At 40.8% G+C, this 12698-nt stretch overlaps 1 protein-coding gene across 7 annotated transcripts in view; it reads left to right on the top strand.

Annotated features, from left to right (window-relative positions):
* The first annotated feature begins 5567 nt into the window (after positions 1-5567).
* CLYBL (citramalyl-CoA lyase) overlaps positions 5568-12698 on the top strand; it is a 218978-nt gene continuing 211847 nt past the window's right edge. For 3 of the 7 annotated variants that reach the window (XM_081127267.1, XM_081127265.1, XM_081127266.1), the window contains exon 1: positions 5568-5717. In XM_081127267.1, coding sequence (XP_080983393.1) covers positions 5653-5717 — 65 coding nt within the window. In that variant the 5' untranslated portion in view covers positions 5568-5652. The remainder of the gene's footprint in view (positions 5718-12698) is intronic. The other 4 variants (XM_081127270.1, XM_081127268.1, XM_081127269.1 and 1 more) reach the window with 2 other exon arrangements.

The following is a 12698-nucleotide window of genomic DNA, read 5'->3' as shown; positions in this document are numbered from 1 at the left end:
CTCCTTTTCCTGGGTCTAGAAACTGCCTACACTCCTTGGCTCATGGTCCCTCACCACTCTAGCCTCGATTCCATGTCCCATCTTGTTCTTCTGACTCTCACCCTCTTGTTTCCCTCTCCTAAAGACCCCGTGACTGCATTGAGTTCACCCAGATAATCCAGGATAACCTCCTATCTCAAGATTTTATCACACCTGCAAGAACCAAATTTATAAATTCAGGGATTAGCACATGGACACCTTGTGGGGGCTGTTACATAAGTGATTAAGAAGCAGCAGCTGGGGAAGATAATTATTAACATACAAACTGAATTAAAGTAACGGGAAATTATATAAAGAATAATCTTGGCAGAGAACCCCTCAAGATTCAACACTTTTATGTTTTGAGCATCTGCGGTGTGCCAGGCACTGTTCCAGGTGCTTGGGATATATCACTGGGTAAAAATCCCTACCCTCATGGGGCTTATATTTAGCAAAGAAATCACAAATAAGACTGTTATCTAGTAATTTAGAAGGGGATAAGTGCTGTGGAAACAAAGGAAGAGTAGGTCAGGGGAGGAGTCTGAAGAGCAGAGAGGGGGCATGAGGGAACCCTCTGCCTGCGGACACTAGGGGGAGCTGCTGCACAGTTTTGGCCACTGAGATCAGCAAATGGTCTTAGTGATACAATCAGATTGCTCCGAAGCCTGAAGGAATTTTCAGGTCAGCGAGTCTAACTTTCTCAGTTTAGAGAAATGCTAAGGCTTGGGTCCACAATGTGGCCGCTAGTTATTCTGCATTTGGCCTAAATTTGAGAGACAGTCTCCTCCTCTCTCCCCAAGAAAGCTAGACATAGTCACGTTTTCAAAGCCAGCTCCTGCCAGGAGGCGAGGCTGGGAGGGTTTTGTGTCAGAACAGCAGGAGGGAGGGATGATTCCAGAGTGCAGTTCTATCTGTGCCACTGTTGAAAAATCATTCCACAGAACTTCTAATATGCCTCTTTCTAAGTGCAGCATTCTGAAGTCTTAAATCAGTGATTCTGGCCCGTCAGCCTTTGAGACTCAACTTTGGTGGGAATAACCTACATCTGCCAGACACCAAAAGGAAGGAAAAAATAGATTATGATAAAGAGCCTTTGGTATTTATAACAAAAGAATAATGCGGCTTTATTTTCCTAATCGTTACTGCTTTAAATGGTTATTTAAACTTTAAATTATTTAAGTTATTTAAGCTTTAAAAGGTAAGCCATGGGTGATTAGATATTTTTATCCAATATCTCTTTGGGTGTGACTGTTGCCCAAAAGTATAGCTGAGCCAATACAAAAATGCAATACTGTATTTCTAAGATTAACAGGGAGAGGGGTAACAATGTAACACCTTTCTATTCAGACCTGTATTTTTTTAGGGTAACCATGGTTGAGACTTAAGCACTCCAGTGGTTTTCAGTGTGGCCCCAGACAGTCCCTTCAGCTGCTGTGTTCTCTCTGCTTGCCCCCAACACTTTCAGACTCACTCTCCATGTCCTGGTGGCTATCCCCTTCTCTGCAAAGCCCCCTGCTTTCCCCGCCCCTCTCACACAGGAATGGTAGGTAGCATCCTTTCTGTTTCCATATCCCCTTTCCCCATGTCACCAGAACTCAGAACCCACCCATTTTTCCTATTTGCTTGTCTCCCTTTTTCTCTAGACTGATAGCTTCTTTTTAAAATCCTTTTTCTTATGTGGTAAAACATATATAATATCAAATTTACTATTTTAACCATGTGAAATGTAGAGTTCAATTGCACTAAGTACATTCACATTGTTGTGCCACTATCACACCATCCATCTCCAGATCTTTTTCATCTTGGAACTGAAACTCTGTACCCATTAAACAATAACTCCCAACTTCTCCCTCCCCCCACCCCTGGCTACCCATATTCTCCTCCTGTCTCTATGAATTTGACTTTTCTAGAAAACTCAAATAAGTGGAATCATATAGAATCATATGTGTGTGCCTGACTTATTTAACTTAGCATGATGTCCTCAAGGTGGTTCATCCATGTTGTAGCATGGGTTAGAATTTCATTCAGATAGCTTCTTGAGGTCAGGAATCATGTCAATAAACGTGTAAGTCTGTTTGATTTTTTTTAAAAGGGTAGATATGAATGTAAAGTAACAAGATCTGCATACAATCTCAAAAGGAAGCTAACACTGACTGTCCCTGGCCTGTAACAGGGTGAGCCCACAGATCAGGAGGCACACGTGCACACTTGGCTACAGTGCCTAACTCATGCTGGCCTCCTGCTTCGCCCACACCTTTTAGATCATATGCAAATGTCTCTTGTGTACAACTCCAATCTGGACCCACACAGGCCAGGAAATTCTGGGAGAAGTAGCTCTCCAATGTGAAAGCCACCTCAGTGCTATTAGAGTGTATTCCAAACAGGAGAGAGCTTCTGTGTTGACCAGACATAGACAAGAATGAAACTCTGTTTGCCACTTTATATATCTGATGATTAGAAGAATTTTCCACAGGTGATCTCAGGCTCCATACATTTCAAACTTTGTTTCTCTTCCACTAGCCACATACTTCTGGAGCTAGGTGGCCTAGGGGCACACTGTTATTGGAATATGACCTCTGACCTGTAATACCTTTATGCAGGTGAGTGAGCACAGTAGTTAGTAGTATTCCTGGAAGCCATTTCTAAACCAGGACTGCTAATAATAACTAAACATGGAAATGACTGCAAATCACATAAACATATTCTACTAAAACCTAAGCCAAACATATCCCAGCTCTATTTCTCCTTAGCTGGACTCCCCAAATGCTGAAGCCACTACAGCACCACCCAACACAAAAGAAATCTGAGAGAGGGAAAGTCGGAGTAGGCAGAGAAAGCATCTTAACCATCAGTAGTTAAAATATCTTACTTTGTACAGTTTACAAAAACAAATGGCCTTGTGAACACATTGGTGGGCAGTTGGAAGGGGCCAGTGCAAACCAGGGGCGCTGAGGCTTAACCTTCATTGGCTCTGGGTAAATTTGCGTCTGGCTCTTTCTATGCAAAGCATTAGTTGAACTGATTTTTGTTTTCAATTTTTTAGTAAGAATATTTTCCAACATACACAAAGTTGAGGAACACATAATAAACCCCACTCCACCTCATGCACTCATCACCCAGCTTCGACAGTTACCAGTGTTAGTTGATTTTTCTAGTACCCACCATCACAATCCCAAACCCCTCATGCTCTGGAGGTGTGATATTTCTGGCTCCTATTCTTTCTCAGATCTCTGGCAGGTTCTTACCCCACCAGATGGTTTAACTCAACAGGGTAATGGGTCTCATCGAATTATTCACCCTGATACATTTCATATGTTTTCTTTTAATGCCCTTGGGGCAAACATACTTTATTTTCTTTTCAGTTTTGGGGACTGTGAGTAAAGACAGATTTGACTAGCCTCAAAGGAGAAACTCTGGATCCTTTTTTCTACTAGATCTGGAAATACATCCTCAGGAAATCCACACTCTATGTAGATAAAGTTTTATAAAGCTTTATTTAAAATATACCAACATTAGAAAACAGTTCTTGCCTGGCCTGGTGTGGCTCAGCGGTTGAGCGTTGACCTAGGATCCAGGCAATCGGGGTTCGATTCCCAGTCAGGGCACATGCCCGGGTTGCGGGCTCGATCCCGTCAGGGGTGAGCAAGGGGCAGCCGATCAATGACTCTCTCATCCTTGATGTTTCTATCTCTCTCTCTCCCTCTCTCTCTGAAATCAATAATGATATATATAAAAACAAAAACAGTTCTTAAAACCTACCAGTTTGTAATCTCATGAAGAAGCTCAATAAAACCACAACAGTCCTGGTGAGAATGGGCACAGCTACAATTTTTTTGAGCAGAGTCTGAAAGAAATTGAATCAGCATATAAGCCTTAAGGGTCAGGATATTCTTTTTATTTTTTTATTGATTTTAGAGAGAGAGGAAGAGAGGAGGAGAGAGAAACATCCATTTGTTGTTCCACTTATTTATGCATTGATTGGCTGATTCTTGTACGTGCCCTGACCGGGGATCAAACCTGAAATCTTGGAGTATTGGGACAATGTTCTAACCAACTGAACTATCCTGCCAGGGCTGAGTCAAGGCATTCTTAATAGGATAAGTAATATGGCAGTTGTCAGAATTATAATGAGGCTGGTGGAACATTTTCACTTTATATTTATTAAATACCTATCACTGAGCCAGGAGCATGCAGCAATGACAAGATACGCCAGGTCTGTTCTCAAAGAGTTCACAAACTATTCCTGTTGCTCTGGTGTTTCTAAACCAGAGCACGAACCGCCTTTTTAAGTGGGACTGCCTGCACATCCCTAGCCCTGCCTCCTAAATGATAATAATGCATCCCAAAAGCCCACCTGATCAATAGTTCCCTCTCATGTTGAGAACTACTATTTCTCCCACTGTGGGAAAAGCAACAATAAGAAAGTAAACTCACAAATACACAAATGAACAGTGCAGTGAGGGCTGAGATGGACATGATCAGGTTGCTGTGACAGTGAAGTCGATTTGCAGTGGGGTGGGCGGGGGTGATACTCTAGTTTGAGTCACCTGCACAGGCCCCTTTGCACAGGTGGCAGGTAGGGTAAATGTCCTGGAAGATGATAATTTATAGCCATGAGCATTCTGGGGACAGGGAACAGCATGCTCCAAAGCCCTGAAGTGGGAAGGGGCTTAGTGAACTTTAAAAACGTGGAAAGAAGACAGGGGGAGGGTGAAATAAGATTGGAAAGACAGGCAGGGGCAGATCATGCAAAGCCCTCGCGGTAGCAGTGAAGAATTTGGATTTTACTCTAAATGTTTCCCATTGGAAGCCAGTAAGAGTTTTAAGAAGGGAATTGAAGTGATGATAATAATGGGAAGTAATTAACACTACTAAGCACTTACTTTGTGCCAAACAAGGTTTTAAGCTCTTTAACTATATATCAATTAACTCAATGTATCCTTATAACAACCCTATGAGGTGAGTACTATTTATAGTCCCATCTTATAGACGAGGAAACTGAAGCACCGAGAGCTTAAGTAACTTGCCCAAAGTTACATTGCTCGTAAACTCTGTTTAATACCTTTGCAGTTTCCCTGCTATGAAGCTGGAGGCGTTATATTTGCTGAAAGACTGGCCGGAGTTGCAGGGAATAATGGATTAACTGTTAACCAAGGCATGCACGTGGTGACGCTCACACACTCTTTAAGGCAGTATTTTTAACAACAAAAACAACAAATCCGTAGAAAAATGTGTCCTGTTCTGGCTAGAAAATGCAAGGTCTGTCAACAGCCCCGTTGAAAAACCCGCAAGCACGGGGGGAGTTGGATTCAGTCACCAGAAAACCCACTCAGGAAGGAGCCATCCCTCCGGGCGCGCAGCTCTCCCGGGACGGCCCAGAAGAAAGTTCTGAGCTGGGCAGGCGCCGAGCGCGAGCGCAGAGAGCAGGGAGGGCGTGGCCTGCGGGGACTGGGCGGGGCGTGGAGAAAACGGGGAGGGGCAGGGATTGCCGGGGCGGGAGGTGAGCCGGACGGGGGAAGCCAGAGCGTCGAGGGGCGTGGCGACGTCGGGGAGTAGTGAAGGGGCGTGGCTTAGGGGGCGTGGCGAAGTGGGGGCCCGCCTGCATGGCGGGGGCGGGGCGCATGCGTCGGGAAGATGGCGCTACGTCTGCTGCGGAGGGCGGTGCGCGGAGCGGCGGCGGCGGCGGCGCAGCCGAGGCTGTGAGTGCAGATTCCCTTTACCGCGCCGCTCTGCCGGGCTCAGCCCGCGGGCCGGAAGCGGTTTCCCCGATTCCTGGCGGGAACCCCGCAGTTCTGCGTGCCTCCCTTGCGCCGGCTCGACCTCTGTTTGCCAAGGTCGCCGACGCCCCGCGAGCGTCGCCCTCCGGCTCGTGCCTCCCTGTGGGAGGGCCCTTGATTGGACCCGGAGAATGGGTACAGATCTGTCAGCCCCAGAAAACAAAACTAGCCTCCCCCAGAAATGGAAACCGTGAATGTGCAGATATTTTCTAAAAGGGGTCCTGGAGTCAGCCCCAGAGGCTCGGAGGCTGCTCACCTAGTGAGTAAGAACACCCTCCCCGGTATGCTCGGCACAGCGGTTCCCAAACTGTTCGGCCCAAGGACCCCGTGATACGCAAAAAATTATTGAGGACAGTGTATCTTGATTTTTACGGTATAAGGAATTAAAACAAAGTTTTAAAATATTCATTTAAAAATAAACCCATTACATTTAAACACAAATGACATCTTTAATGAAAAAAACTATATTAAAAAAATGAGTGGCATGATTTTATATTTTTGAAAACCTCTTTGGTTTAATAAAAAACAATTGGAGTCTCATATCAGCTGTTCTGGAGAAAGTTTACAGACATTACGAGCTCACACAGATGCAGATACTAGTTGGAAAATGAAAGACCTCTTAGACCCTCTCAAAGGTCTCTGGAACCCCTCAGGTGTCCTTGGACCACACTTTGAGAACCGTTGGTCTACCACTTGCCTGAACATACATTATCTCATTTGATTTCCTAACTGCCATGTGAAGTCAACTGACATGTTTATAAAGATGAGGAAACTGAGGCTCAGAGTTCGGTTCGGAAACCAAGTCTGTGGCTCTGGAACTTTTTACATTTATTTGCTCCCTGCTTTCTGACTCACCGTTATCCCATTCCAGGACCCGCCTGGCTATATGCATCTCACCTTCCCATTTCCTACACCCAGGCTAGGTACATGGCCCTGTTCTCAGGGGATCACCCCTGGAACCCGAGGAGCCATTGAGGTGTGTGTAGATCCTTCCAGAAAGTCTCTTTTCTGGCCTGTGAAGGGGCCAACTTTTGTGGCCTTTTCAGCAGTGGGCCCAATGACCACACAGTCACCTACTTCTAAGGTGCTTGGTGCTCAGCATACAGTGCTCTTCACTTCATTAGCACTGATTCATTCTCAACCACGATGACCATGACAGCAGGCATTCATGCAGGGCGCTTCCCAGAGCCTACACCCAAGTTAAATCTTCTCGACCTGGTGTCTTCAGAACACGCTGGGATGGGAGAAGTAAAGGTGTGAAATGTCAACTTAGGAAAGTCTGCTTAGAGAGCTCTTCATTTTTACCCAAGTTGTGTTGTACTTCAGCTTCAGTGGGCCTGCTTCTGCTGGCTTTTTTCTTCTGTTTTTAGAGTATAAGCACCATTGCTGATAGGCAGGGACCGTTCCTGACCCCTCTTCCCGGCCCTCCAACATTTGTCCTTGTTGCAGTGCTGTCCCAGATGCTTCCCTGCCCACCCTCTCTCCAGCTTTGCTGCTTTCTGTTGCCACTGCTCAAATTATGTAAATACTCTGCCCTCAACTTGGGGGAACATAACTTTTCACTCCTAGATGTGCTATTACTAGAGGTGCCTTTTCCTTTCAGCCCTTTCAGCTGATAGAGCAAAGAAGTACATGTGTGTGTGAATAGCAACCCATGCATATACACACATCTACAAATATTTCTGTATGTAACCATCTGTATCTACATTAGGCTAAACATGAATTATATCTCCAGTTCTAACCCATTACTGCATGACTCATTCTAGCCTCCTCCCCTTGCTTATTTGTAAATTTTTATTCCAAACAGTGAGAAACCTGGCTTCCACCATCTTTTTCTCCCATTCCCTTCAATGGTTGTTCCATATATTTGTAATACAGTTAGTTCTCTTGCCACGGTCTGCATTCTTTGCTGGGATCCCCCTACCTCCCAAATGATTTCTTTTAATTGCATGTATTAAGGTTCACTTTTTTGGCTCGAGTTCTTTGGGCCTTGGCAAGCGCATAATTTCATGTATCTACCATAACCGTATTATACAGAATAGTTTTACTTCCCTAAAAATTCCCCTATTCATTCACTCCCCCTCTCAAACTCCTGACAAGTACTGATTATTTTACAATTTCCCTACAGGCATGGGCAAAAGTATGTTTACAGTTGGGAGTATACAAAACACAGTTCATTCTTGTAGTATTATTAATTATTGTGTTATTTATATTATAACTGTAAACTACTTTTGTCCACCCATGTAGTTTTGCCTTTTCCAGAATGTCATATAACTGGAGAAATACAGTATATAGTCTTTTTAGATTGCATTCCTTCACTTAGAAATATGCATTAAGTATTCTTCATGTCTTTTCGTGGCTTGATAACTCATTTTCTTTTATTCCTCAATAATATTCCATTGTATAGATGTACCTATTGAAGGACATTTTGGTTACTTCTAGTTTTTGTTGATTATGAATAAAGCTGCTATAAACATTCAGGTGCAGGTTTTGGATATACGTTTCAAATCAATTGGGTAAATACCTAGGAGTGTGATTGTATGGTAAGACTATATTTAGCTTTGTAAGAAAGTACCAAACTGGTACTTTCATAGAGCAGAAGTTTTTTATTTTAATTGTCAGGTTTACCAATTTTTTCTTTCATGGATCCTGCTTTTGATATTATGTTTAAGACTGTCTTCCAAAGTGGCTATACCATTTTGTATTCCAACTATGACTGAGATGTTCCTGTTACTCTGTATCCTTGGCAGCGTTTAGTATTGTCAGTTAAAAAATTTTTTTAGCCATTCTATTAGGTGTGTTGTTGCTTTAACATGTTAATTTGTTTTAACTGGAAATTGCCTGATGTCAAGTGATGTTGAGCATCTTATCATGTTTATTTGCCATCTGTGTATCTTCTTTGGTGAGGTGTCTACTCAGATCTTCTGCCTGTTTCTTAATTGGGTTCTTATTGTTGAGTTTTAAGCATTGTTTTAATATTTTAGATATAAGTCCTTTAGCAGATACATGTTTTGCAAATATTTTCTCCCAGTCCGTGGTTTATCTTTACATTCTCTTAATGATACTTTTCATAGAGCAGAAGTTTTTTATTTTAATTGTCAGGTTTACCAATTTTTCTTTCATGGATCATGCTTTTGGTGTTATATTTAAGAACTCCCAAATCCAAGGTTATGTAGATTTTCTCCTATATTCCCTTTTAGAAGTTTTACAGTATTTTGTTTTATACTTGGGTCTATGGTCCATTTAGAGTAAATTTTTTTATGAAAATATCTCTATTGATTTCAGAGAGGAAGGGAGAGGGAGAGAGATAGGAACATCAATTATGAGAGAGTCATTGATCTGCTGCCTCCTGCACACCCCCTACTGGGGATTGAGCCCAAAACCCAGGCATGTGCCCTGACCTGGAATTGAACCGCCATCTCCTGGATCCTAGGTCGATGCTCAACCTCTGAGCCACACCAGCTGGGCTAGAGTATAAGGTTTGTCTAATCCACTTTTTTGCATATTGACCCAATTGTTCCAGCCCATTTGTTGAAAAAACTATCCTTTCTCCATTAAATTGCCTTTGCTCCTTTGTGAAAGATCAGTTGGTTATATTTGTATGGGTCTATTTCTGTCCTCTCTATTCTGTTATATTGATCTATATGTCTATTCTTTTTCCAGTACCATGTCGTCTTTATTACTGTGGCTTTATATTAAGTCTTGAAATCTAGCGGTGTCAGTCTTCCAACTTAAATTTTCTTTTGTATTGGGTTGGCTATTCTGAATTGTTTGCCTTTCTACATAAACTTTATAATCAGTTTGTTGATATCCACAAAATAGCTTGCCGAGTGTATTTGGGATTGCATTGAATCTATAGATTAGGTTGGGAAGAATTGACAGCGTAATATATTGAGTCTTCCAATCCATGAACATGGACTATCTCTCCATTTATTGAAGCCTTGATTTCTTTCATCAGAGTTGAATAGCTCTCTGCATATAGATTTTGTACATGTTTTGTTAGATTTATGCCTAAGCATTTTGTTTTTTGGGGTGCTATTGTAAATGATATTGTGTTTTAAATTTCAAATTCCAATTGTTCATTGCTGGTATATAGGAAAGCAGTTGACTTTTTAATATTAATTTTGTGTACTGCAGGTTTGCCATAATCACTTATTAATTTCATGAATTACTTTTCTTTATTCTGCATAGACAGTCATGTCATTCACAAACAAAAGAGTTTTATTTTTTCTTCCCAATATGTATACCTTTTATTTCTTTTCTTGTCTGATTGCACTAGATAGTGGTTCCAGTAAGGTGCTAAATAGAAGTGATGAGAGGGGACATTCTTGCCTCATTCCCAGTCTTAGGGAAAGCATCCTGTTTCTCACCAGTAAGTCTGATGTTAGCTGCGATGTTGTAGATTTTTTTATCTACAGTTTGCTGACAGTTTTATTTTTATTTTTTGTCATGAATGGGTATTCATGAATGGCTGTTGGATTTTGTTAAGTTCTTTTTCTGCATCAATTGATATGATCATATAATTTTTCTTTCTTAGCTGTTGATGTGGCAGATTACATTACTGATTTTTGAATGGTGAACCAGGCTTGTACACCTGGAGTAAACCCCACTTGGTTATGGTGTATAACTCTTTTTATACATTGTTGGATTTGATTTGCTAATATTTTTGTTGAGGGTTTTACATCTATGTTCATGACAGATATCAATCTGTAGTTTTCCTTTTTTGTAATGTGTTTATTTGGTATTGGTTTCTCATATATAATAGAGGGTGGGGCAAAATTAGGTTTACAGTTGTTTGTATGGAAAATAATACAATAATTAATAAATAATAATACAAGAATAAACTTTATTTTGTGTACTCACAACTATAAACCTACTTTTGCCCCACACTGTATATATGTCTCATGTTTTTTTTGTTCCTTTATTCTGTCCTTACTGCTTTCTTTTGCTTTAAGTGAATATTTTCTAATGTAATATTTTAATTTCTTTAATGGTATTTTAACTATCTTTAAAGTTTTGGGTTTTTTTAGTGGTTACCATATTCATTTTTTTTTAGGGCTTACCATATACATTTGAAAAAAATATGGTAAAATGCACATAACATAAACCTTGTTATTTTAACCATTTTCATTGTACCATTTAGTGACATTATTACATTGATATTACTGTGCAGTTATTACCACTGTCTAATTCCAGAATATTTTTTGTCACTCCAAACAGAAACTCTGTATTCATTAAGAAATAATTCCTCCTTCCTCAGTGGTAATCTGTAATCTACTTCCCATCTCTCTGACTGTCTTTTCTAGATATTTCATATAAGTGGAATTATATTTGTCCTTTCATTTCTGGCTTATTTTACTTAGCATAATGTTTTCAAGATTCATTCATGTTGTGGCATGTATCAGAACTTTAGTACTTTTTATGACTGGATAATATTTCATTATTTGTATATTTCCATATATATCTTAATTTATTAGAATCTACTTTTGATTTATACCTAATTCCAGAAGATAGAGAAATGTTACTTCTATATAGTTTTATTCCCTTTTCTTTTTTGCGGTATTATTGTTGTACATATTATATTTATATATGTTTTTAAACTCAGTAATACATTGTTGCAGTTATTACTTATATAATTTTATGTCTTTGAAAGAAACTTAGAAAAGGAGATGTAAGTACACATATACACATTCTATATATAAACACACACACACATATACACATATACTTTAGAGTATTTGTTATAATAATCTTCTCATTTACTATTTCTGGTTATCTTCATTTGTTCCTGTGGATTTGAGTTGCCATCAGGTGACATTTCTTTAGCCCAGTACATCTTTGCTCCCTCCCACCTCCTTTGTGCTGTTATTGACCAATGTATTAATCATTTCTATATGTTATAGGCCTAACAATACAGTTATATAATATTCTTTTATATATTTGGTTTTTAAATCAGGTAAGAGAAGAAAGGAGCAGAAATATGCACTTATACTGTGTTTTAGAGTTACATAATTACCTGTACCATTGCTCTTTGTGTGTTTGTGTGTGTGTGAATTTGAATTATGGGATCACTTACTTTAAGCCTGAAGTAATAGCGACCACCATCTCAGGTGCTGTGATGTTAGATAATTGCTTCTCATTGTTTTCAACAAACACCCTCAGAGAAAATGCTGTTTTCGCTTTTTGAGCTCTAAGTCAGGTCAGCTTTGCAAGTGGGATCTTCCAGGGAACCACCAGACAGATCAAATAGTGACAGTTCTCTGGGAATGGGGCTTTAAAAGAGCTCTGATCCTGCCCTGCCTCTTCCAGTGGCTGCCAGGCTGTTGATTTTCACAGAACTGGGAAGAAGGGGGATAGGGTAAGTTAGAAAAAAACCATAGTTTGCTTTTATCCATGTTTCTTGAATAAATGCTTCCAGATTGCTGCAAGACTGTGGTTAATTTCTAGAGTTCTGAAAAAGTTGATTCTGACAGGTCAGTATTTTTATTGTTTTTATGAAGGATAGGAGTTTTGAAGGTCCTTTCTCTGCAATTTTGCTGAAGTCATCCTGGCTTAGAGGTTTGATCAAGAATGGGTTTGAAGGTGAAGGGATTAAGCGCGCGTGCGCGCCCGCGCGCGCGCACACACACACACACACACACACACACACACACAACAAAACCCCACATATGCGTGTGTGTGTGTGTGTGTGTGTGTGTGTATGTATAAAACACACAGACATGGACAAGTGTGGTGATAGCCAAAGGGAAAGGGGTTGGAGGGTAGGTGGAGGTGGGCAAAGGAAGGGAAATGGGGACAGAAAGATACTTTGCTTTCTCTTTCTGATGGGTGATGGGTGCATGATGCAGTGTGCAGATGGGGTTTTATTGAGTTGTACATTTGAAAACTGTATGGTTTTGCGGA

This window comes from Miniopterus schreibersii, assembly GCF_964146895.1.
Source record: "Miniopterus schreibersii genome assembly, chromosome: 2".
Taxonomy (NCBI): Eukaryota; Metazoa; Chordata; class Mammalia; order Chiroptera; family Miniopteridae; genus Miniopterus; species Miniopterus schreibersii.
The sequence above is the reverse complement of the archived record's forward strand: the minus strand, read 5'-3'. Positions and strand labels throughout refer to the sequence as shown.